This window comes from Pagrus major, chromosome 5, assembly GCF_040436345.1.
Source record: "Pagrus major chromosome 5, Pma_NU_1.0".
Classification (NCBI taxonomy): domain Eukaryota; kingdom Metazoa; phylum Chordata; class Actinopteri; order Spariformes; family Sparidae; genus Pagrus; species Pagrus major.
This window is the reverse complement of record NC_133219.1, coordinates 21,079,660-21,106,673: the sequence shown is the minus strand read 5'-3', so window position 1 is coordinate 21,106,673 and position 27,014 is coordinate 21,079,660. Positions and strand designations below refer to the sequence as shown.

Genomic DNA, 27,014 nt, shown 5'->3' with positions numbered 1-27,014 from the left:
CACACGCTGCACAGCCCCAGCTATATGTGTGTGCCTGTTAACTAACATGAGGCGTCCAGTACAGAGATAGATTAACAATCGGAAGCTCTCCTCTGTACGTCGTGTCTCTTTACTGGAGAGCCCTCCCTTTTCCGCCTGGCGTTTGCTCCAGCTCAAAGCCTGCCGTGGGGCTGTTGTCACACAGGCCGCGAATCGGGTCTTGTTGCTGGGAGGAGACCATTCAGACTCGCCTCCCTGCTAGCATTATTAGCTGGCTATGATGCGTCGCTGCTGCTGGTGTATTTTCCACACAGCAGGCCACTGTAAAGTGAGGCAGGTCCTTGGTTAATTCTTTACCCCGACGGAACTGACGGGTGACTTGGAAATACACCATACCTTTGAAGGTAATGTGTTGCTACTTAGCTAACGTCATTCATGGGGCCGTTGAATGCAGCGCTGCTGCTGTAGCGTTACACACTAGCAAGCTAACAGTTAGCCGGGGCTGCTTTGCATTTGCATGAATGGCCGCTTAGCTAACCTAATGTTAGGCAAAAGAGTGGCTTGTAACCTCAGGCTTGTTTCCCCGTCAACAAGGTTATGATAATACCAGCATACTGACGTTATAATGATAGCTAATCAAGTTAATTAGCAATTACCTAGCTTGTTCAACAAGCCAGCATTGGGCCGTTAACGGTGAGATGATGTTAAGGTGGGAAGGTAATGTAGAGTTAATGCTACAGGTAATATATCACAGTAACTTTTATGTTAATGTTAGGTTTAAGGTTAAGCTTCTGACAAAGTAAAAGTATCATTCCTTTTGATCTTAGTGTGTGTAAGCAGGTGTTTGCACTTGTTTTCCTCAAAATTGCCGTCCTGACAATTAATTTAAGATGTACTGTTTTGGTAATTATACATTTAAATAAGAAATTCTGTCCAAAAGTTGCCAAAAATAATGTGAATGTCTAAGCAGGACATCAGCCAGAAAGAGCATCTCCACCCAGTTGAAAGTGAAAGTAGGCAGAGATTGGAAACATTAGTCTGCTTGACTTGGTGAAAGTGGTTTCTGATAGCAGTAATCATCTTTAATTGCCCAGCACTTTTTCATAACAAAGTAACAACACCTAGCTAAATGAATCAAAGTGTTAGAAAGAGATGTGGCACACAAAGATTTAAAGGAAGTCACTGAGACAGAAAACTTCTTTAGCTGTGAGTTTAGACTAAGAAACTGCTACCAGTTTTGAGATTGTTTGTCAGTGAGATTGTGAGTAGTAAGCTTCAGCAACTATCAATACAATTTATCTGTTTTTTTATGGTCAAGATGTACTCTCTGCAAGCAATGTTGGCCCAAGCATGTAATATGATAATATCTTCGGAGTAGGGATGACATCAGATATCTTTTTGTTTCTGAAGTCCTAATCTAGTACAGTACCCAAAGTGCTACAATGTCCATGATGACCAGTAAGTTTCATTCTTGTATTCAGTCACTATGGCCTTATGGTGGTAGTTTCATTTAAGTACCAGATACTGCAAAACACTGTCTCCACTCTGTCATCAAGCTTTTGACATAATGAATGTGATCATGCCTGTGAGGATGCTACTTTGGTACTTGTGTTTCACCCACCAGATGTAAGCCTAATCGACCACTTAAGGGAGGATTAACAGCTGCACGCAAAGTAGCATTTTCCTTAATAATCAACAAACACCAAATGAGGGTTTTATTTAATTATTTATTTATTGAAGAATCACTCTGATGGAGCACCCAGCCACTCACACAAGCCATGCCAATGAGAATTGCAACTTGGCAGATTGTGGGCGACAGATATCCTGTTATTTGGCTGTGTACCTTACTCAGCAGAATGTTCAGTATAATTGTAACTGTAACATCATGTTTATTTTTTTTAAGGATGGACGTTGATTTGTGTGCTGGCGGGGACAGTACCAGGAGAAAAGTGGACTTGACTGGGGCTGCAGAAGGCACTATGGAAGTCGTACCATTGGAGATGTATGACTCCGCCAGAGCGAAAATAGCTGCCAACTTGCGGTGGCTGTTTGCCAAAGCCTATGGCATTGGTGAGTATTTACATCCATGCTACGCAAATGTTAAGTACGTATATCTAGATTTACAGTTAGCTGTATGACTTACTAGATAAAATCTATCTATCTATGATTTTGGACTTAACAGTTTGCACATTTGAGAGCAAAGAGAGTTAAGTAGAGCCTGGGGTAGTGCTATCTGCAGCATATTTTCCTCATAGTTATTTCAGATGTTATTGTTGCAACAATGGTTTACTCTTGTCCACACACTGACAGTCAGCAGATTGTGTAGAGCTTCAGCGGTGAAACACTGACAGAAAAGGGAAAGAGAAGGAAATATTTGTGGATGTGTGCACTCGAGCCAACACTAATTCCCCCATGACACTTTTCTACTGAATCCTCCCTCACTGACTCACCACATCCATCCATTCTTGTAAGGTGGCCAGTGAGATTGAACCCAAATCAGACTGAGTGACAGGCACGGAGGATTAGGCTATGTTTGTTAGTCTGTACTCAGAGCATGGAAAATACTGATCTGCACTGCCAGTTACTCACTCCCTTTTCAGATAATATCAGCATTACTAACTAGGCCTTTAGCCCAGATTTTGCAGTCAACAGTCAAGATTTTAAATGCATTTCAGGCCTGAGATGAGTTGTATGAATAATGGGACAGTCGTTCACTGCTTATCTTGTGTTGTGTGGTTGATTTGAGCCCATCGTCTTTGACTGGGCACATCTGGTGCATGATGGAAAAAGCTATTTACCAGATTCTTGGATTAATTAGCTGTAGATGTGAAGTTTGGGGATAATTGATGGCATGTCCCTGTCAGTTGGAAGTTAATTAGGTACATGTAGCTAAAACTAATTAAAGAATAGGTTCGCATTTCTTCATGTCTGTTGTTAAACTAAAGTCAGGTGCTCATATGAAAACAGGTTTTGCTTGCTCATTCTTCCTGTTCATAATGGGCATTAAAAGATCTCTTCCCATTGTGTTTTAGATGAAAGTGATGGGGGACAAATACCACAGTTCTCACTCTGTGCAAAAATGTATTAAGAAGTTTATTAGGAAGGTTGTATTAGGATTCATTAGTGTGACAGCTTGATTTCACTGGGCACTGTCTGTGTCTCATTGTAGTGGCAAATGGTTCTGTGCTGTCCTCTGCACAGCTTCATACCCAACTGGGAGTTTGTCAGATGCAGAGTGTTTTACCTGTTTGATGTTGTTGACTTTCAGAGATTTTGTTGATTCTTGGTCATTTTTCCTTGAGGCTTCTGAAAGGTGCTGCGTGTTTTGTGGAGTTGCAGAATTGCGGCTTCAGGTCAGAACAGCTCCGGTGGTCGTGTCGCAGTCGCAAATCTATGTATGCAAATGTATTGATTAAACTTAATGTTCATTTTGGTGGTTGTAGTTGGTGTTGCACCACCCCAATTGATATAAATGAGCTGGACAAAATATTAGAATCACCTCTCGGTTTAACATCCAGTGGCCTAATACTGCCAGTTGAGTGTATGTAGTAGTCCTAAGGAGGATACAAAACATGGATTGATAGGTGCTGGATCTTGTGGTGGCTGTCTGTTTTGTTGTCCAAGCCACTGAGTGTGATGAAAACTAGCGTCATTAGGAGCTCCAGTTGGGGAAAAAAACAAAACAAATACCTTGGTGAAATAGTGAGTGTAGTTGTTAAAACTCTAGCTTATAGACTCTCACCCTTCATATCTCTAGGCAGTAAAGTCTTCTTGGCATGTTTTCAGATTTGATACACTATGAATTTTTATAGGCCCTGTCCAGTATTTCTTCGTACGTACCTATATGTTAACCATAAGAAAATAACCTTGACCTATGTTCAGCATACCTTAACCATGTGAGAGAATGTTGACCTATTTTTTCTCTGACAGCCTTCATTCACATAATACATTTTTAACCTCTAAACCCAGACATGCCAACAGAGAATATCCAGACTGTTTGACATATATTTAATCATTAGGGTCAGAGAATGTTACTGTCAATAGTAACATCACTGTATACCGCCATTGTTTTACTGCATGGCTGCTATTTACCTTATGTCTCCTTATCGTAGCAGTTACTATAAACCTCAGCTATCTGATGCACAAGTCTCCTCATTTTCTGCTTTGCATGTCTGTTGCATCAGTGTAGTCTCTGGTCAGATCAGGCATCATTATTTCTGAGGTTTGTACAGGCTTTCTTTTGTATTCTGCGGTCATTACAAAGATTTCCTAATGCCACTGAAGCATTCATTCTAACCAAACGACAGTAAACTGGGAGTAGCAATGGTACTGTAATCCAGTTTGTGAATAGAAAGCTTTTGACTTTTTTGTCATTTTTCTTTTTTCATCCCATTGGTTCATTACTCAAGCTCAAATTTCCTCAGAGTTCATGTCAAGGCTTGTAGGCATTTGCTTGCTCAGTTCAGTTAGTCATCATAAGCTTTGGGTAATGATGGAGGATAACATCTCTGTACTAACAAAAATGATGCACTACAAATGAACTTGGGTGGAGATGCTGTTCAGTTACAATAGAAGGAATACTTTAGCCCCGAAGCATTGGTTGCTCAGAGGGAGGCAACTCTCAGGTGCATCTACAGTCATCTTGCTCCCAGGGGAACTGAATATACAAGGCCCTTTTAATTTTTGCCCTGTGGCTCATACGATGTCTCCTGCATTGCGAATGCTGCACAGTTGTTTGCTTGGCTCATGCAATGATGGACAGACACGAACAGTGGCGTGTAAACAGTCAAGGTTGACATTGCTGCGTTTTAAAAATGGGGCAGCCATGCCATGATCTTATAGCTTGTCAGGGATTCAGGTGCATCTGGTGTGTATTCATCAGGGTGGGTTCCCTATTAAGTATTTGATCGTGCGTGTCTATGTTTGTGTACATGCTCCCTTGTCCCTATGCCCTCTGCATGGGCCACAGCTGCTCCCAGCCTGAGCGACAACCAGCCAGACACAACACCGGCGAGAGCGAGCACCTGTTATGGTTGCAGGCCTATTGCTTGTCCTTACCCGGCTCTCCCCTGCTTGTGTTGATCGTGGCGTGCTGCTGATCATGGCTGGCTGACTCTGCTGTGGCACATCCTGGGTCTATCCCAGTGCTCCACCCCATCCCAGTTAGTAAATCTTTCAGTCTGGTTTCTGGTGGCAGGAGGGTGGGGGGCAGCTGCCACACGACATCAGTGTCTGTGGAATGAAGTCAAACGTGAAGTCTCGCCTCAGCCAGACCCCTTTGTTTTCATACACAAACGTTCTATTGCCTCTATATACTGAGACGCATCTCTACAGGAATGACCCACGCTGCTGGGTGTTGTGCATATTAGATTAATTCTGTTGTACAATGACATCCTTATTTGCACCATGCGTACGGTGGCAGACAGCATATCGGTGAGGCCTGTGTCGTCGTAATGCATGTGGAATGCAGTAAACAGGATCAGTGTGATCTGAGCATCAGCAGCTACTGACCTAAGGGCTGCATGTTTTGTCACTTGACAATCACCATTTAAGTTTTATGCAGTCTGATACATTTATCACAAATCCTAATGGTTGCACTAACAGGGAGATTTGATGCATCTAAGCAAAAGCTCCTAATCACTTCTTAATTACCTCATACTTTTAATGGATTGTAATTGGCTGAATTAAAGCTGATCAAAATCCAATCTGTTCATTTCTGAACTTAACTGCGTGTTGTCCACCTTAGCCAACAAGTGTTGCAGCGCTGGTCTCTTTTACCACAACTGGGCTCTGCAATGCACCATTTCAATACAATTGAAAATTGTTGTGTGTGAATGTGAAAAACTTATTTGGGTGCGCCAGTGAGATATTCTGAGAGTTTAATAATTCGCTGAGTTTGGCAGAATGTATGGATTCCCTAAGCTCCACCTGTACCTGTACTACCAAACAACATTGTACATAACATTCAGCTATCAGCTTCTCTTTTTTAGCCAGGACTCAGAGTTGCTATCACCGACTAAAATGACAAACACTGCCAGTGGTAGATCATATCAGCAATATCTAATTCATTTTAATTCTATGAGTAATTAGCAGTTGATCACGGATCAAAATTTAAGCTGATCAGCTTAGTTTTGAATCTTTATCTCCAGTATTTGAATCCAGCAGCATATGAAAATAAGATGCATCAGCTATCGGAGTCTAGCTGTTCAGTATCCAATTGGGCTCAGTATCGGCAGACACCCAATATTAAAGAAGTCTGATTAGGATTGGGCTCAAAAAACTTGATCGGGACATCCCTACCTACTATCTGCATCAGCAAATGACAAGACTGTGATACACCCTGTGACGAACTGTGCAAAGGGAGAGACAAAAACACATCTACTCTTGGATGAGAGAAGGGCAACACTTTTCTCAGGAGTAAGAACTAAATGTGTAAGACACCAGGAAAACTCCCCCTTGATGTTTAATTTGTGATCTTATCCATCCAAAGTTTTCATTTACTGAAAAAAATTCTGTATTCTTCTATTCAGTAAAAGCTACAAGCTTATAAGTGACAGTTACTGCACCACAGGTTAACAACACATATTTTTCAACTAACTGAAACATAACCACAAAATATGATGTGATGAAGGCCACACAAAAACCACTGGGAAATCCCTTACACCTGACCACACTTGCATCTACAATGTGAGACTACTGTAGCTCTCTACCCAAAAAGCTATTATAGGCACCTTTGAACTGCAGATACAAGATTTTTTTTTTCCAGGAATTGTGATTAGACAGTCAATCAATCGTCCAGAGTTGGCAAGCCAAAGCTGACTATCCATGTTCTTTCTTTGCTAGCATTTTTTAGGTATTTCTCAAAGCCTAGTCTGTTGGCTCCTAACTGCAGCGCAACATTTGTGCTGAATGTATTATCATCCACAAAAGCAGCTGCTGGAAGAAGCTGCCTGCTTGCCTTCCTGTTTTTGTGAGCAGGAGATTGTCGATGAGTGGCTCCCTTTATCCCGTCAGTCAGAGCAGACACTAAGAACTCATCACATACACACATATGGCTTAGGCTGTGTTACTGGAGCTCAGGCAGAGTTCAGAACAGATTTAACAGAACAGCGTTATTTTCATCATCGCGCTGTTTTGTGCAGTGCAGTATTTTGGACAGGTTTTGTGCATCATTTTAGACCTATTTTAAGCCTCAATGTGTGGTTAAACTTGCAGTATGTATTTGGTTTGTGCATGCCTGGAGTCAAGTGCTTCAACCCATGCCCTTATATGGCTGTGAATTCTGGTTTTGAGTGTGACTTCACATCCAAAGCAACAGAATCTCTGTGTAGGTCACTGTTTTGTTTTCGTTTTTTGTGGCTCCAGTATTGTTAAATTAATGCTGGCAAAGGATATCGTGTCACCTGAGATGGCTGCTTTCACTGATGATTCAGCTTAGCAAGGATCTCTTTCTCAGTGTTACTCCTGAGGCAATAAGCTACGACTTACAAATGGCAATGTTTGCTCCATGTAAACTAAAGGCGGCATAGAACAAATATCACACAGAAAGCGTTGTGCTTTGTCACATTCCTCTAGCCTGTTGACACTGTAGAAGTTTGGTGGGGGGAAGCTGACACCGATGAAGATGTTGACATCAAAGGTGTTTACCAGACACCATAATTTTACTATGTCATAATACAATACCTTACTATGTAGTTATCATACCAGCTTACCCATATGTTTTCAATCAGGTCACAATTTGAAAGCTAAACCACACATACTTTATATAGCTGTGCCACATGTTTCACCTGACCTCTTTCTCTATTGCAGACCATATTCCAGAGGACTTAAGGGACCCGTTCTACACAGACCAGTATGACCAGGAGCACATCAAACCGCCTGTCATCCGCCTGCTGCTGTCCTGCGAGCTCTACTGCCGCGTCTGCGCCCTCATCCTCAAGACTGAGCAGGCAGCATCCCTTCAGTCCCACCTGTCCGTCATCCAGGCTCTGTCCAGGAAGGGCATATACGTTGTGGAAAGTGACGATACGCCCGTCACAGATGGGGACCTGGCCAGTATGCCCATCAAAATGGTGAGTGGATTGAGTGGAGGTTGGTTGTTGCCCAAAAAAAGGGCGGCTAATTGTTATCCTGTGTAGTAAATTTTCCATCTCAGTGTACACTAATTGACCATTTTCAAATTTAGCTGCTACTCTTGGTGAAATTAAAAGTTGATAATTATTGTTTAGGAATATATTCAGCACCAGGCAAGTCTTGGTGTTGCACTAGCTTTTACAAAATGAAGCACAGAATGCCTGTCAGAGAAGAAGAAAACAAGGCCAGAGGCAACAACTTTGCACATTACCTGTGACAGCAGCAGCTCTTCCTGTTTCTGATGTACTATCTTGCAACAGTGAAATCAGTGGAAGAGGCTATTGCTTTTGTCCTTATCTAGCAGTTTAATCAATCTGAGCCACATGCATTTGAGACACGGTGAAGCTTCTATCTACTGTGAAGAGTAACTTTAAAACATTGCGAATAGGCATAAAAGTTATTTGCAATTGTTTCACATCATACACTGTGTGCGGTTCATTTTGAGAAAGGATTTGCTTCTTGACCTAGTGGATGACTCACCAGAGGATATGGCTGAACTGTTATCATTTTTTCATTCAAATTGAGAGGTAGAATTTGACTGTTACTCAAGCACGCCAATGAGAACTTTCATGTACGATAAGGCTGTGATTAGAGTTTGTGTTTGTTATTGTGCCATGGCAATGGTGTGTCCAGTCTGTCCTGGGAGGTTTTTGGCCAGATTTGTTTTCGCTCTTAAAACACTTCTACATATTTTTCCACATCTGTTCTTTCTCTAGTCATTAGCCAAATATTTCAAGCCATTCTCAATTTTGGCCATTTTTATAGTAAATCTGTTTTTTTGAAGTGAATAATTCTAAACTATGCTAAGTGTCTCATTAGTGCTTTTATATTGCAAACATGAGCAGGAAGTTGAAGAGGACCACACTAATTAAATAACATTAATTGTTACTGATTATAACTTTTCATTTATGCAACTAACAATTGTTTTCCTTATTGATTTATCTGACATTATTTTAATTATGGATTATTTTGTCTGTAAAATGTCAGAAAATCGTGAAAATGTCCTCCAAATTTATCCAAAGCCAAGTTGGCATATTTAGAATGATTGATTTGTCAGATCAACTAACCAACATATTTGTGGCATTTATGCTTAACCTACAAACTATGAATGAGAAAAATCAAACACTTAAGTCTCACAAAATATGTACCTTACGTATATTATCATAGAATGTAAAGAGCATCAAAATAAAATGTGTTGTTTTGATATAGGATTTTGCAAGTAAAATAAATGTTATGTTAAGTATTTATGACTTATGGTATGAATTTGGCTGTATTGGTACCATTACCTTGTGTTTAAAATGACCACCTTTTAATCAGAGGACATTGCTTTAACTGCTGTGCCTGCAAACATCCTCTCTGCTCTAGTTCACCTGTGGAACTAACTGATACTTTATTACTGTGCCAGAGATATCACCCTATTATCTCGTTCATGAAACAAATATGTGCAAATCCTAATAAAAAGCTGCAGGCCAGCCTTCTCAGAACAGTTTAATCGGTTACATCAGTGTTAAGAGGGTTACTCTAGCACTAATACTTTATAGAATGGATTTTATTGTCTGATAGTTTTCTCACCTACATTTTTGCAAATCTGTTAAGAGCATTTACTGAATGCTGGCACTTTAAATTCTTCCTGCTTTGTCCTTGAACGCCCAGCTTAAATGCCTTTAATCAAGCCAGCTTCCCTGCCGTTCATTGTTAGTCTGTTTCTGTAGAAAATGAAAATATTTTGACAGAGCAGTTCTGTCGGCTTATGCAGGAAACTGGATGCTTGGTTCTACTGACCCTTTGTGAAGTCATCATACGAGTGTAATATAATATTTGAAGAGATCAGCTCTTAAACAGGTTAAATGTCCCCTGTGTGTAACCCACATCCTCTTGGTCACCACCTGAATCAACAGTTCCACGTCACAGCGCAGTGAATGAAGTGCAGCGCAGCCCTTGAGAGGGTTGCAATGAGATCTTATGTCTCACGACTTCACCAACAGCACTTCACACAGGATAGAGTGAAATACCAGCCAGTTCGCTTGCTCTCAGCCATCTTCCTACCCTTTCGTTGCCATGGAAACCAGCAATGGTGTTGAGCCTCTTCTCTGCAGGCCGGCGATTCAGGGATGTGCGTCTGCTTTTACTGTTAACAGCCTGACAGAGAATGTAAGCAGCAGCCAGACACAAAGCCCTGGTGAGGAGAAGGAAAATCCTGAGCAGGACAGTGCTTATCTCTGATAGACTGTTGGAAACCCCCTCCCAGTTTGCTGACTTGACAAGGCGTTTCCATAGCAACTAACATTTTTCTGTGTGTGAGCGTTTGTGTGAATGATCCTGTAGCTGCAGACAGTTCCTATGCACCCTGTCTGATTCTTGTTGGGGCAACACCTGGGGCTTGTAAGAAGCGAGCCATCCTCTTGAGTCCACTTAAACTTTTGTATGTGTGTGCACATGCACGCTGTCTATCTGTGAGGAGCACACACACATACACACACCTAAGGGCAACAGCAGACTCTGCTTCCCGTGGGGCTCCATGCTGAGCTGATGAAGAGCATAGTGAGTGTTTGAGGAGAACAAAAGATTGAAGAGCATGTCGTGCTGTGATATTTGCCCCTTTTGTTTATTTCTTTAACACTATTCATTGACACTTAAATGGTCAATGCAGTGCACCTTTTGTTGAGTCATTCAGTATGTTTGATCACTGCATTATCATGTTGCACATATACATTAAGACTTCTCTAGACATATTATACTGCATATTTAAATTAAAATTGTACCTATTTTATACATTTGTGCATGAAAACTAGAACCTGACACATTCTAGTGGATTTTGTCATCTGATCAATATTTCTGAGCAGGATGTTTTATAGTTAATAAACTTATCATTGCTCAATTTCCTCAAATATATCCCTGGCATATCTATACTGCAGTTTCTTGTTATTACATGTGATGTAGCAATAATGGTGCAACTGTGGTAAACCAGTGCTACCCACATTTGTTTTTGTTTTACATAAATCACTGTACCGCTGCATTCATGTTTGAGCAGTCGGGTTTGGAGTATAATTTTGGTTTCAGAAGTCTTGGATCTTTCCTGCTTCTTTTGGTTATGACAGCATTGTACTCACCAGAGTCATTGCTTAGATCTGGGAGCATGCTGGCATGACACAAAAAGAAGTCTAACAGGATAATTAGTCTTTGGGCTTGCTACGACTGCTTTGATTGTCCGAATGATAGTTTCTTACTCTTCTTCACAAGCAATGTCACCATGTTCCCAGATCACAGAAGTTAATTTTATGAGTACGGTGTATCATAGCTGATAGAAAGAGGCTTAGTCTTAGAAATACGATCAGAGCTTAAAAGGAGCAAGTGTTTATCTGAAGTAGCTGTAGTACTTAAATTGCCTTTGAAACCACGAAACAGCAGCTACAGTGAGTGAATCCAATGAGCAGGCAGAGCTTAAGCAGCCTTTAGCTTCCTTTTTGCAGTCCTCATCCTTTCTTCATATTCTGTTAAGGTCTGTGTCCATGTGGTGAAAGCTCTGAATAGCTCTCCTTCATTATGTTAACGAGCCTAATCTCTGTGCACTTCCATCACCAATTGGATTAGGCTGGTAGCACGTTACAGGAAGCACTGACTGACACAATCACATGTCCATATTTGTTCTGTGATGGATTCAGGTGCAACCCAAAAACCCAAATTTGGGTTTTGCCAGCTGTGGTTTTGCTACCAGATTTATTAGTGTTTGGCTGCTGTTAATTTTCATCCTGGCTATCAAGAAAACATATTTTAACTGGTAGGCATCAGGTGTTGGGGATACCCCTGCTGGGCCTCTTGATTGCCTTAGGATATAGAGAGTGGGTTTAAGGATGGACACCCATTGTGCTAAAAGAGAGGTTTCACCTTTTGATTAAACTGTGGTAGGTTATTTAAAATAAAATTTTAAAAAAAGCATTCATCACACTCATTTACCAACACCCAATATTAGCTGTTATGTCCCAGAATCCACTGGTCACCAACTGGTTTCAAATGATGGTTCATTACTTGTAAAAGTAATGACTGTGATGTGCTCTTAACAACCTTGTTCTTACGAATTCTCGCTAAAACTTGAAGGATGTTCATAAAAAAACACTTAAATGGGAACCAAAACTACCAGGAATTTCAGGGTAGATGCATACGTTAGATATATGCCACAATAATAAGCGCTACAACTTTTTTAATGTTGTTTGGTAAATCTGCATTAGATTGCAGTCTCATCTTATTTGCCTCCAGCTTTGATCTTAATTGCATTGGAAACTGGGGAAAAAAATCCAATGAAATTGAATTGTCCTCTGTTTCTCTTTCTCACTCACCCAGAGTGCTCACATGCCCATGATCGATGCCCTCATGATGGCCTACACAGTGGAGATGATCAGCATTGAGAAAGTGGTGGCTTCTGTCAAGCGCTTCTCCACCTTCAGTGCCTCCAAGGAGCTGCCCTTTGACCTGGAGGATGCAATGGTCTTCTGGATCAACAAGGTTTGAACACGCAGACATAAGCAGTGAATGAAGATACAATAAATGAACGCAGCAGCACATATTTAAAAACTTTGGACAAACAACAGTTATGGTTCCATTAATCAAGAGTCCAGCTGATCTTGATGATCCTAGGCTGTTGCATGTTGACTTCATGCGTGACTTTTTTAAACCTGTATGCTGCTCACAGACGGGAAAACAGATAAGGTTTGTGGATCTGGTGCGTACACAAGAGGCTTGGGTTCAGGTTGCACTTATCTTTCGATGGGTTGAAGGCCTGAAGCGGCAAGAGCTATGACTCAGTGTGTCCATTAATCACATTGATGTGCCACACCATCACTATCTGGGAAAGGAAAGTGTCTGTTTAAAATGGATTATACTAACTCCCCAAGCTGAGAAATTTTTCCTTGTTAATCTATTAATACATTTTATATAATATATATATTTTTAAATCATTTTGATTAAAACATTTATTGTCTAGCCTCTAAAATGTCAAAACAATGGTAAACATCAATCACAAAGAAAAAATCTGGTTACTGTAATCAGGGTAGGAGATTAAAGAAACATGATTTCCCCTGGTAGATTTCTCCTGGAGAACCCTGAGTCTTCTGTAATGTATGCAGGTAACTGGGTTATTAATCAGCATGTATGCATGTGCAAAACAAAAGACTGCAGAGAAAGTAACAGTAGAGTGGGTACATGAAAGGAGAGGTCATTACACTTAGCAATCTGCCTGTATATTTAAAATGATTCCATGTAAAGTCAGGCTAAAATAATACTAATATAAACTAGCCTCCAGAACTCCAATAAGTCTGATTCCACTGCTAAAGAGTTGACTATTCGTAAAATTTAGACACATATAAGTAAGAGCTGTGTTCTGTCTGTCTGTCTGTCTCTCTGTCTGTCTTGTCACCGATCCATCAAAAGTGAGCCATTCTTCCAAAATAAGGTCGCGCCATGCTTTAATTATCTGCATAACGTGGCTTCTCAGCATAACCTGGTTTCTCGAGTGCATCTAAACGTCTTGAATATGTCAAATTTCTTCTGCAGGTGAACATGAAGATGAGGGAGATCACAGAAAGAGAGCACAAAGTCAAGCACCACCCCCTGGAGTCTCCCAGCCACCAAAAGGTAAAGCCACACGCAATGTCTTCCATTTGCTTCTTTTTCAGGAGAAAAATCCAAAAACCTAAGATACCAGAGTCTCAATATTTCTTGCTTTTGGAGACTTTTAGTACCTGCTTTCATTAAAAACATTTGTTCTCATTAAGTTTTTATCCAGGTTGGGTGTTCAACAATCAAAATCTTTTAATAAGCAAAACTTGGTTCAGGCAGGACCCTTAGTTTTAATAAGGAATGTTTCCCCTAATGGCATTTTGGAGTTGTTCTGACCCTGCTCTCTTTTTCTCTGTTTAAACCGGAAGATCCGATCCTTTGTCTGTGACCTCTGACCTGTTGATCTTTCTGCTCCTGTTCCTCATCTGTCCCTCCTCCCTTCCCTCTTTTATCCCTGCAAACTGGATAGTCTCCCTCCAAATGGTATTGGAAGCTAGTCCCTGTAAGTTGGATGCCAGCCCCCCCCCTCCCCATAACCCCATTTTCTTCGCCCTCTCCCCCTTGCACGCATAGTTCTGTGTTGATGTGCGCGCACACTCCACCATGGCTCATTCAAGCTCATTCTGTGCTGCTTGTAGCCAGTGTGTCAGCAAGGGGGAGAAAGCTGGAAGTTATTTTTTAGTTTTATTTTTTTCCCCTCATGGCAAATATGTCACACAGGTGTAAGGTTATTCTGACCTTTGCGAAGTGTTCAAAAGATTTTTGTTTAGCTATGCAATGTGTGCTATCTCATTTCAAGCTCAACTAGGCCATGTGGGTTTGCGGTGGCTGTATGTGTGTGTGTGAGCTATTTGCTTGCCCAGTGAGAATTAAGAGCAATCCATGCCTACACCCCTCCTTTGCTTTGCTGTCCCATCCCTTGCCACCTCCTCTCACTGATCTGCTTTGTCATTCTCCCTCCGGTCTCTCTCTTCTGCTCTCACACACTGTTTCCTCTGTGCCCATGGTCTCCTCTGACAGTATCTCTTGCTCTGTGTGTGTGTGTCAGCCTGATGTCATGCACCAGCTGGTCCACTGCATGCTGGAGCCAGAGGAGCTCTCCGAAGCGGTACAGTGTTCCCTAGTAGTCAAGAGACGACTCCCTCATGTAGAGCTTATTTTGTAGTAGTAGTAGTTGTAGTTTGACCTGTGACTTTTGACTGAAGCTGCTTCAGTACAATTGGTATAATTTTGTCAAATGTCCTCCCAACACACTGCATTGTAGTAAATGTTAAGAAAATGTTTTTTGTATCATTTTGTTATTTAGATACATTTTTAGCTGGTCGGTTGTGTTATGCTTGTTATGTTTTTAAATCGTGCATGGTGGCTTATAGTTTCACCAGACCTGTGTCAGGGTTTGGTGTCTTTAAACGGTTTGTATTTAAGATTCTGCCAGGCATGTCTGCGTCGTGTTACGGCCATGACACGGCCACCGGAGCTGATCATGGCTCTCTTCTAGGCGATGCTTGCATCCGGTTCTCCGGTCAGTTTACAAAATTGAAAAAACTCTGTACAGACTTGGGATTTACAACACAACAAAGTCAGAAATATTAACAATTAACACACATAAAACAGACAACAATTAAATCTTTTAACGACGTAGCCTACTCACCCATGGTAGAAGTGCATAAATGACGAAATAAATACAATCTGTCAACAACATCAGGTAGGCATGACACTCTTCTTCTGCATGGAGGATGGCACAAAACAGAGCTGCACATGTGAGGTTACAGAGATTTGCCCAGTTGAATCAAGGTGTAACGATGTATTTGTTACTGAAAAATATCTCAAAAATCTGTCTTCTTGAACTAAAGTTCAACCAACATTGGATATTAGAGGCAGATACTGATAATAATATTTGAGTTTTACATATATCAATGAATAGACCTGCCATGATATTAATCTATCATACATACTCTATCTTTATAGATATATGTACAAGACCTAAATAACTTCTGCTGGCCTCAATGTTGTTGTCCCTGATTTTTGAGCTCATATTTATTGTTTTGGTTGTGCGATTTTTGTTTTATTTATTCAGGATATTTTAATATTTGTTTGACAGTCAAATTCCAATATTTGAATATTCTTAACAGACGATGTACTTGCCTGATTGTGCTACGATAGTAACTTTTTTTATGTACACTCATAAGGAGCGAAGGAGTGATCAAGATGCTTCCAGAGTTTGACAATTTACAGTTCATTTCTGTCTGGTGGACAAACTGAGTTTATAGTGATCTGAAACCTAGTTATGTCTGTACTGCAGCTTTTTTTTTTTACTTAGCAATATGCATTGATACCAACATATCAGCAGAAACATATTATCGGTTCCGGTGGAGTCTTTCTTACTGCATCCTATAATGCAAATATTTTGCACAACTCTCTGTACTGGAAAGACTGCAACTCGATCTGCATTTCTTCTTCTACAAGTGCCACAGAGACTGTCAGATTGATTTGTCATTACAAAGGGAGCGGTGTTCCCAGTGTAAGGTGAAATATTTGTAAGTCGTGCAGAAGCGTTTAAAGTTAGAAGCAGCAGTACTTGTCAGTACAGTCTGCTTTGGCATCCTGTGAGGTCTATATTTATGTTGCTCCAAATCATATGTAGGTCTGTAATCTCCACAGCACATCCCTATGTAACACTGTAAATTATTTGTTTTGTATTCTGTTGTATTTAGTTACTTTGTGCTTGCTCAATTTGATCAATGAATTCCTCACCAGAGTATGTATCCAAAACTAACTCATCTGGGGTGAGTGAGTTTCTGCACTAACCTCAAAATCATTTCCCATAAGTGGGCCAGTGATTACCCCAGTTTCCCTCCCAGTCAGCTGGCTCACGTTGCCTAGTTTGACTGGACTCCACTGCTAGCTGCCTTACCACCGAGGCCTGAGGAAGGCTGTCCATCCACTCTGTGTTGTTCATATCACTGCTCTAACACCTCCACCTCCATCTCCTCATAGTAAACTGGGTCTTCAGGGTTCTCCCTAAACTGTGCGATCATAGTGGCACAAGATTTTATCATTCAGCATAATTTTATTTTTTGGGCAATTACACTAAACCTGTTGTTGATCAGTTGAAGAGGAGTTTCAGCTTGCCTATAAAAAACAAATAACTTTTTCTTTGAACCTCCTGGGGAGAACCTTGATTGGATGCTTAGATTAATATCCTACCTAGATTATAACTGGCGCCAAAAACATCCAAGATCTATATGCCTTGACTAGTTCAGACGTGAATCTCACAAGAAAAGAGATTTGTACTTGTTTGAAATTAGTCATCGCATTTAGGATGTTTTATAACGTGTCATTGGTTGGTAGTACCATGGTGTTGGGTGTTGTTGTGGCCCTGGCATTTCTTCTTATGCAACCTCATCCTCTCCCCCTGGTGTTTAGGTACGGTATCGTCGGGAGCATGCTTCAGGCCGACAACTGCCCTTCTTCCCACTTCTGGAAGACCTGATGAGGGATGTCTGTGATGGAGCTGCACTGCTCACCGTGGTCCACTGCTACTGCCCAGACCTCATGAAGCTGGAGGGTATGAAGTGCACACTTGCTCACACCCACATTCAGTAGCAACATCTTCCTAATTATGAGTTGCCCTTAAATAATTTTTTCATAAAGAGCATCAAGCTTTCTTTGCCAACACATTGAATTTGATATCCATGTGTGATACTATTTTTGGCACTTGCTCATGGCTTACTGTCCCAGTCCAGTCAGTGTGACATTTATAGCCATCAGGTCATTGAGTTGTGTCCTGATCTGACTGGCTCTCTGCCTGTCTGATCAGATATTTGCCTGAAGGAAGTACCCTCCATTGCTGATAGCCTGTACAACATCCAGTTACTCAGAGAGTTTGCCAGCGAGTATCTGAATAAAAGCTTCTATCTGACAACGGAGGACATGCTCTACTCGCCGCTTGTGCTCAAGGTACAAACATAGACACACATTTGGAATAAAATGTACATTTAACCTTCAAAAAGAAGCCAGATTCAGTCTTTTTAACATGATTTCTCTCTACGTAGCACAATGTGATGGTGTTCATTGCTGAACTCTTCTGGTGGTTCGAGACTGTCAAGCCAGAGTTTGTCCAGCCAAGAGATCTCCAAGAGTTCAAAGATGGTGAGCATTGATTACTACATGCTCTGGAAATAAAATGAAGATAACATATTGGTGAAAGACTGACGACTGAGCATCTTTTAATGTCACACAATACGTTAAATAATTAAACCACATTGGTTAGCATTCAGAACATTAATCAAAACAGAAACTCACCATTTAATTTAAGCAATACACATGGTAGCAAACAATAATGTATTTCATTCAGTAGGAATCTGATGTATTGCCTTATTTTTTGTCAACATGTTATGTTCACGTCATTGGAAGTTGAGTTCAAAATGTCAGATTTTAAAGGCTTTAAAGACTGTTAGTTTGCTCACAACTGCAACTAAATCCTGGTCAATTTCCCAGGTTGAGCTTTTCTAATGACAGTCAGCAGTAGTCACTATGTGCATTAACATGACCTTCTTCCTCCTCTCCACAGCTCGAGCCATAGCTCAGCCCAAGAGTGCCCGCCCATCAGTGCCTATCTCCAACGCCACCAAGCGCAGCTTCCTGGTCAGCCCTGGTGTGGCCGATAATCAGAGCAGCCCAGAAGTCTGTAACAGGTACTTCCTGCACCCCGAAGAGTCTGACCCCCTGTAAGTCTTCTCTCACTTTCCTTCACATTCCACCTCATCATGATCCTGTCTCCTAACCAGTTACAGTAGCCCTGCAAGGACCGGTAGATATTCTGCAGTGTCTCATGTGCCCTCCACCTCTAGCCCTTTGTCTTGTCCCTCACCAGATTTAATGATGATTTGCACAAAGTCTCTTTGTCTGTGTGCGTTGGTAGCGATTGTGTGGGGGACTGAACGTTAAGATTAGCTATCTTTAAGGATGTAGAACTGTCAGTTGGGATTTTTTCCATGCCACTTGCTTGTCTGTTGAAATATTAGGCTGTTACTGTGTCTGTGGTGAAAGCTTACTGAATGCATTTGTCTCGGGCCTAATCTATGCACTTGTTCTTGATTTGCTCCATTATTAGCGTTTGAATTGCAGTTTTGATTTTGCTAACATTCTAGCTAACCAAATTGATTTCTTGGCTTTTAGTAAAGGGGGTCCAACTTTCAGTCCTTCCCACCCACTCCTGCCCCTCCGACAGAGGCAACAAAAGCAGCAAGGAGAAGATGGTGCAGGTGAGGAAGATGTTCAACTTGTCATTATATGATGTTGACCATCAGTTGTTATTATACTTATTCATTGTATGTGTGTGTTTCCGGTTAGGTCTCAGAAACCGCTCCAACTCTCTGACTCAGATGGACGGACAACCCCGAGGCTCTGTTGTTGCATGGCCGGACAAGAGGCAGAGGTACCTAATGTAGTTAAAAACCAGACATTTAATGACCGCCCGTAGAAGATTAGAATATTGTAATGGTCTTATCTTCACAATTTTTTTTTCTGCTTTATGATGTTGTACAGACCAAACAATTCGTTGAGAACAAAAAGGTAGATTAATCAAAAATGAAAAATAATAATTATTTGCAGCTCTGTGTATTTATAGCCAAGGAAACATCAGTTTTTACCGAAAAATTATATTTCATTTTGAAGGAAGAAGAGTATTACTAGTCTGCACATTAAATATTGTAAAAAATTTTTGAGGCGACATTTCAAGCATCAATGTGTACAAATATAAGCTCGCCTCTTCATCAGTGGAGCTGTAGTATTTTTGTATGTATATGTAACCAAACTGTAGCGCTTTTTCACATTTTACACAGACCTTAATGATAAAAATAAAGCTATCACTCTTATTATTTTATGTAAAAGGTGAAACTTCATATTTATATTTATACAATCCAGAAATGTGTGACCAGACTGCCTTTCTTTTCCTTTGTGTGCTGGGTTTGTCCTTGAACCGCAGCCAACTGGGTTTCGATGTGCATTCTATCTACCTTCTCTGTTTATGTTTTGATCTTATGAGGTCAATTCTGCCCAAATATGATGCAGAGATGTTTTTATTACTTTTGCCAAGAACTACAGACCCTGTCATAGTGGTAAAAATCTGGCTTAGGAGTAATATTAGATGTTAAATCAAAATATGTTGGTGGAAGTATACAAAATCCATATTAATTTTCCCATTCTCTCCCTCTGCAGACCTATGTCCACACTGAGCCCCTATATGTTTCATTCAGCCACAGACAGCGATGCAGACATAGCTTCTGGTGACAGTGTGAGTCTGGCCCGCTCCATAAGTAAGGACAGCCTGGCGTCCAACGTCATCAATGTCACACCCAAACACCAGACTTCTGTCCTACAGCCGTCACAGGCTGCGATACGGAGAGTCAACGGCCACGGCCTCCTGGGTAATGTTAACATTGAGAACGAGGAAGAGACTCTGGTGGCAGTTTCAAGGACTGATGGTTCTGTCATCCCTAAGCGGGTTGACGGGATGCAAGCAACTGCCACAGTGGGACCCAAAACTTCCGCTGAGGCCAACCCTGCACCGGATAGCTTTTACCTAGAACCACTGATGCCTGCCGTGCTCAAAACGGCTAAAGAGAAGTCTGTATGCCTAAACAAAGAGGAGGAGAGTGGCGAGGGGCCTCGCTCTTCAGGAAGGGGCTCTCTACGCCGAGGAGATGGATCTACATCGGCCGTTCGTAGGAAAGCTCCCTGCGGCCTGAACCAAACCTTTACCCCCCCGGGTGAGGAGGTGGACTTGTCAGAGGAGCCTCCACAGAGTCAAGCAAGCTTCATCCCCATTGTTACCAGCAGTATGGACCCCTCGTCCAGAGAGCCAGCCGGGGGTTTCTACCTGCATTCAGATTCTGAAGAACCAAAGTCTGGCCAGGGCCTGGACGATGAGCTGGAGGACCTGGATGAAGAGGAAGAGGATCTGGATGAAGCTGTTACCACTAAGGACCCCAACTGGGATAGGAAAACCTTTATAGAGGAAGATGAAGAAGAAGAATCAGCCAAACTCCAAGAGGACATGAATGTGAAAGAGCACGAGGACAAAGACATGAACGGTGGCAGCGGTCGCTCCAGCCCCTGTCTCAGCGCTAACTCCCAGGCCAGCAGCATGGCCAGTAGCAGTGTGCGCATGACCTCCTTCGCTGAGCGCAAAGCCCAGCAGCAGCGCTTCGGCAGCAACCACGACCTACGCTCCAGTGCCTCCAGCTCCCAAAGGACCACTCCAGATGGATCAGAGAGCAGCGGGCCTCTGACTTCCTCCTGGAGGCTTAAAAGAGACCAGAGCCCCTCCTCACCACTGGGAGGATGCTCGCGTACAGGCGATGGTGCTACTGTACTGGCTTCTGAAATTGTACAGCTCCGAATGCAGCTGGAGGAGAAGCGACGTGCCATCGAGCACCAGAAGAAAAAGATGGAGGTGCTGTCGGCGAGGCAGAGGCAGAAGCTGGGAAAGGCGGCCTTCCTGCACATTGTAAAGAAAGGTGGAGGCAAGAGTGACACATTACCCAATCCCATTAAAGCTGACATCTCTAAAGATGAGCTTGGTGGGGAGAAAGGACCATCAAGTAAAGATGATATGTGTGTGGATGCCCTGAGGGGGGACAAAGAGGTGGAGGGAACCACCCCAACAGGTGCCTTAGAAGCAGACAAGAAAGGAAACGGTGGAAGCTTTTACCTAGAGGAAGAGTTGGACCTGAACGAGTGCAGCCGCTCCATCGAGCTGCTGAATGATGCCATCGGCAGCATCCAGCAGCAGATGATGCAACTTTCACTGCAGCAGGAGATGTTGATGAAACAGAATGTACAGTCCCCCCCTGCGCCAACTCCAGCTCCAGCTCCTCTCCCCAGTGACAAAAACGGTGACTCCAAGGCAAGCTCAAGCTTTCACTTTGTGGATCACCTTTCCGGCTCCAACACCGCCCCCACCAGGAAGCCCCCCAAGCTGAGCTCAGGCCGGAGCTCCAGATCCAAGCCATCAGAGCTAAAGATAGCCAAGGAGCAGAGCCGGCAGGCCTCCAGGACCCTTACCCCCACCCAGAGTGGCTCAGAGACATTACCACACCCAAGGCAGTTAGCTGGGGGCAGGTCCCCCAGGACCGAGCAGCCCGACAGTCCCAGAAACCCCATAGCAGGAGAGACAATCGACAGGCCGGGTGCTGGTCACATTCGGAGCGCCACCTACCGGCTTCACGACGAGGCAAACGTGCGCCTCCCGACCCGAGTGGACCTGACAACGTTGGTTGCCCCAGAAGTGTCCTTTGACGAGTGCCTGTCCAGCACCATGAGAGAGTCTGAGCTCAATTCTTCAGACGGTTCAGGAAAAGAGAACATCCCATCAGAGGAGGGACAACGCAGCAAAGCCAACCTGATTGAGGTCGATCTGTCTGACCTGAAAGCTCTTGAGGTAGAGGAGGCTGCTGAGGACACGACAACAGAAGGAGGTGATGGAGAGCAGAAGTCAGGCATGGGCTTCTTCTTCAAGGTAATGCCTTTGCATGAAAGTAGAAACATTTACTGTATGTATTTGTTTTTTTATTGCAGTGATGACAATTTTATAACTTGCAGTGGCGAACACATGATCTAATCCACATTTGAAACATTGTAATTTATCATGTTTTCACATGGTCGATCTATTTATAAATAACTTCAGCAAAAAGATTAAAGATTGATTTAATTCATATTCAGATGATGTTCCAATATCTTTCTTTCTGGTTCTAGGATGAGCAGAAGGCTGAGGATGAGCTTGCTAAGAAGAGAGCAGCGTTCTTGCTGAAGCAGCAGAAGAAAGCTGAGGAGGCTCGTCTGCGTAAACAACAGCTAGAAGCAGAATCTGAACTCAAACGAGATGAAGCCAGGTAACTTATCTTACCAATGCCAGTACTTGAAATGTTAATCTTCCAAAAACTTTTCTAAAGTCTAAATCTTCTTTTAGACGGAAGGCTGAGGAGGATCGCCTGCGCAAAGAAGAGGAGAAGACGCGGCGGGAGCTGATAAAGCAGGAGTATCTGCGGAGGAAGCAGCAGGAGATGTTCGAGGAACAAGGCCTCGTCAAACCCAAAACGCCCAAACCGAAGCAGAAACACAGACCCAAGTCTGTCTTTAGAGAGGAATCATCCAGTGATAATTTCTCCAAGGGCTCCTCTACACGTAAGACGGTTACATCACTAGTTTGACATTTAGCTTTTTCTTGGCATGTCTCAGCTTGGTGCGCCTCATTTGCTTTTTCCATCTGAGCTGTGGGGCACATTGACATACTGCCAGTTATTTTTTTATTTTACTACTATGATTACATGCCCCACAGTTATGAGTACTGCATTAATACTGACATGACTGGGATTAATTTCTGAAGATGTCTTTGGTGCTTCTTTGGATTAAATAATGAGTTATAGATCAGATAATGAGCAAGTGATTTATGCTGAAAGTGGGCCACCCTGCCTGAGACAGACTACCACTGCCAACGTGATATAAATTATTAGAAAAACAAAATAAAAAACAATAATTATTTAATCTGTCCTTAACTTAAAGACACATTACAAAAACTACTGTTTGACATGCAAGATTTTGGATTAATTTAGTTTCATGCTATGACTGCTTAAATTGCATTTATGATCTCTTTTTATGTTTATGTCATGTGGATAAAGTCTTAACTATGCATTTGTCATGTGTTTCTTGTCATTTTTACAAAATAATTGAAAGGGTCCCCTCTGTTTCACATAGCTGACAACCTAAGCAATGCCCAATCAGGCTCCAATCTGTCCCTGGCCTCCGCTGCGACCAACGAGGCCGACAGCGTCAACTCTGGAGGGGCTGGCTCCCAGCGGTAAATTACTTACGAATAGTTTGAGGTTTTTTTTAAATGTTCAGTATTTGTGTTAATTTCTGTTTACAAAAACATGTCATCCTCATTGTTCATTATGTCTTCCAGCTGTGACTCTGTGGAGTCGTTCCCTGGCAGTCGTAACAACAGTCGGACTGCAGAGAGAGACTGGGACAACGGCTCCACTGCATCTTCCATCACCTCCATGGCTGAATATACTGGTGCGTGCACAAATGTCATTATGATGTCTCCGCTTGTATCAGATATATTGCTATGATAGCAGACCTGTGGTTGTGATCAATATGTCACAATAAACATCAATGTCACTGTTTTGCTCATCATCACTTTCAGTTTTAAGACGTAGACTTTGTAGCCACAGCTAATTTATCGTCCTCTCTTGTTATTTGTTCCATTATTCTTGTGGTCTCACAGTCTAACTGGCTTTTCTCCTTTTAGGTCCCAAACTGTTCAAGGAGCCCAGCGCCAAGTCCAATAAGCCAATCATCCACAATGCAATCTCCCACTGCTGCCTGGCTGGCAAAGTCAACGAGCCGCAAAAGAATCAGATCCTAGAGGTCAGTTTGTTACCATACATGCACCAACTTTATATCTGCTTTATGGAATTCACACAGTAGTTTGATTTACCTGTTTACATAAAGTCACTGTTGTCCAAAATCTGTGTAAATGAACCCTGTAAGAAATAATATGTTTGGCTTTTTTTCAAATTAGCCCCTGCTAGTATTGTTTGACATCATACTCATTAAACTAATTAGTATGTTTGACTGAGCTCACCATTTTTAACACGGAATTGTCATGAAATTCGTCACTGCTTACTTGGCATCATGGCAGATGACTTTCTCTGGTTCATTTTTGTTGACATGGGAAACATCTTTATTTTCTCTGCAACAGAAAACATGTAACAAACAGTGTGAAAGCCTGTAGTCGACAACATCAAGACCTTAAACAAATCAGGATTTTTCAAATGTAATTTTATTGAAAAAAAGTCTGTTTTTCAATGCCAAAAACTGTAATCCTTCTCATGTTGCACACTTAGTTTTGAACCAGCAACCTGAGACTGACAACCCTACTACTGTAATATATCTCAATATTATATCAACGCCATTTTAATATCATCTGTCTTCTGTTTAACGTCCTATTCCACTAGGAGTTGGAGAAGTGCGAGTCCAACCACCTGATGATCCTGTTTCGCGACGGTGGCTGCCAGTTCCGGGCGCTCTACTCGTACTTCCCAGACACCGAAGAGATCCAAAAGCTGACGGGCACGGGACCCAAGAGCATCAGCAAGAAGATGATCGACAAGCTGTACAAGTACAGCTCGGACCGGAAGCAGTTCACCGTCATCCCTGCCAAGACTGTGTCGGTCAGCGTGGACGCCCTGACCATCCACAACCACCTGTGGCAGGCCAAGAGAGGTACTGTGCCAAAGAAAAGTGGAAAATAGCAGGCCGGATTTTAAAAACCCCCTCTGTCATCCAAACCATCTTATCCCCATCTTGCTTGTTTCCTGAATAGACTGCATTGAAGCCCACAGCCAAGCTCGCCTCCATGCTCGGTCTGGAAACCTGCTAGGGAGAGGCCCTAATTATGGACATGTGGTCACCTGAAGGCAGAGACAAGGGAAAAGTTATGTGTGCGTGCGTGCGTGTATGTGTGTGCGTGTGTCACAGATGGTCAGAGGGACTGGTGCTTGCAACAAAAAGATGAATGCCGGCTGAATTAGCTTCTCCTTCCTGTGATCTCAGTGCGATCTGTTCAGGTTTCTTTTGGTCCGGCTCCGTTTTTCTACGACGACCACGACTCAAGCATGTGGCTCTCTTTTTGTGTTTTCTCCGTCTCTCTCATACGTGGTGGATGTATTTATTTATTAGTTCAGCACTGTCATGGTCGAGAGCTCAGCTGCAGCACTAAAGTCCTTCCTTCTCTCCGTAAAACGCCTCTCCTTTGGACGTATTTCGGACAAATGGAGGGGGGACATTGGGAGTTTTCTGTCCCTCTTTTCAGAAACTCCGAAGCACGGGACCTTTGTCCAACCCTTTAGGACTATTGGACTGCTCTGCTGTCCCAACGAAAACAATCTTCTTCCTGCGTGGACTGTCGAATCTGTCGAATCAGGCTGGCATTGCCGATTTTGCCTCACCAGGGATCTCCAAAAACCTGCTGCTCTGAACTGTCTTCTTCTTTTTGTCACAGGGGAGCTCCTCAGGTCTCCCCTCAGACATCCGTTGGCCTTTCACGCATTGTGGTACTATCGTCTATTTATTCAACTGCTTTTTAAACTAGACGCTGATCGTGTAGCACTGGATATGTGTATAGCAAAAAAAAAAAAAAAAAAAAAAGGAAAGTTAATGATGGTAATTTTAAATACTTTTATTTGTCCAAACATCCTCTTTCTTGAGGGTGTCAAAAGAGGGTGAATGATAGGTTTTGGTACACAAATTATGCTTTTTTTTTTTTTTTTTTTTTTTTTTTAGCTTTATTTTTAATTATTATTATTAAAGCAATGTGGTATAGCGTTTGAGCTGATGTTATGTGTTTTCATCATAACGAGAATTCTCTGATGTTTAGAGCTTAGTTGTGTTTTCTCCACTGGGCACTCTTGAATTGTCCTGTATAAAGGTGCACTCATGAACACTTGTCGACGGCTTCTTTCATGCAATGTAACTCCCCCTCCTCCCCCCTCTTCTCCTCCCCTCCCTGAGTGTGTTTGTTGGCCTGTCCCATCTTTAACCACGAGAGCAGCACACACACTCTTGTTGTGAAGGGTGTCTCGGTGCTGTTCTGTAACCGGTTCGAATGACAGTATTTGATATATTCACAAAGGGGTTTCTGTGTGCGGGCGGGCGGGCGGGCGGGGGACTGTGGTTCAGTTATGTACCAACATTAAAGAACATTCCTCCAAGGTGTTGACAAACACTGCCACATCGTCTCTCTCTTTCTCTCTTTTTTCAAAAATCATCAAAAGTGCTTTTTTAGAAACCGTTTGTTGGCCTCGAGAACAACCAGAAGTGTTGCACGAGCACTTTATTCTCTGTTTGTTGGGGAATTTTACCTTTTTTAAATGGGCATAAAAACTAAAAGAAACAGTAACACTGCTGTTGTGTTCTCCGTAAATTGTGGAAACTAAACCAAACACTAAGAGTTAGTACTGACCTGTAAAGCTGAAGGGCCTCCGCTGATGTGATACTACTGCTGTCTCCAAAAACAACAGAATACTTGATTTCTCATGTGCTGCATTTTGATTTGTTTTTGGGGCGTTTTGAGGCGGGGGGAGGTGGCAGATTTTTATTTGTATGTGAGTGTATTTTTATGTTCACTAAAAGATTGTACTGGCATTTGGTCACCATTTTTGTTACACTAAGTCATCCTTGTTGATTTTATCTTTGATCCCATGCCATCTATTTATTTTAAAAATGGAAGCACTGAAACGGAATAAATTTTCAAGTGAATAAAAGTCACATTTTTCATTTTA

The 27,014-nt window shown here is 42.2% G+C and overlaps 1 protein-coding gene across 4 annotated transcripts; it reads left to right on the top strand.

Moving 5' to 3' along the window:
* On the top strand, window positions 1–27,014 carry camsap1b (calmodulin regulated spectrin-associated protein 1b). Of its 4 annotated transcripts, none has more exons than XM_073466540.1 (18): window positions 1–383; window positions 1,883–2,049; window positions 7,789–8,051; window positions 12,451–12,612; window positions 13,660–13,740; window positions 17,092–17,233; window positions 17,486–17,625; window positions 17,721–17,817; window positions 18,239–18,362; window positions 18,847–18,932; window positions 19,021–19,105; window positions 19,888–22,189; window positions 22,426–22,562; window positions 22,640–22,854; window positions 23,425–23,527; window positions 23,633–23,745; window positions 23,981–24,099; window positions 24,690–27,014. In XM_073466540.1, the coding sequence occupies exons 2-18, from the start codon at window positions 1,884–1,886 to the stop codon at window positions 24,984–24,986; spliced, it is 4,632 nt and encodes a 1,543-aa protein (XP_073322641.1). In that variant the 5' UTR covers window positions 1–383; window position 1,883; the 3' UTR covers window positions 24,987–27,014. The 4 variants fall into 4 exon arrangements, with proteins under 4 accessions (XP_073322641.1, XP_073322640.1, XP_073322639.1 ...); XM_073466539.1 differs by having other exon boundaries at window positions 23,404–23,527; XM_073466538.1 differs by having other exon boundaries at window positions 18,239–18,395.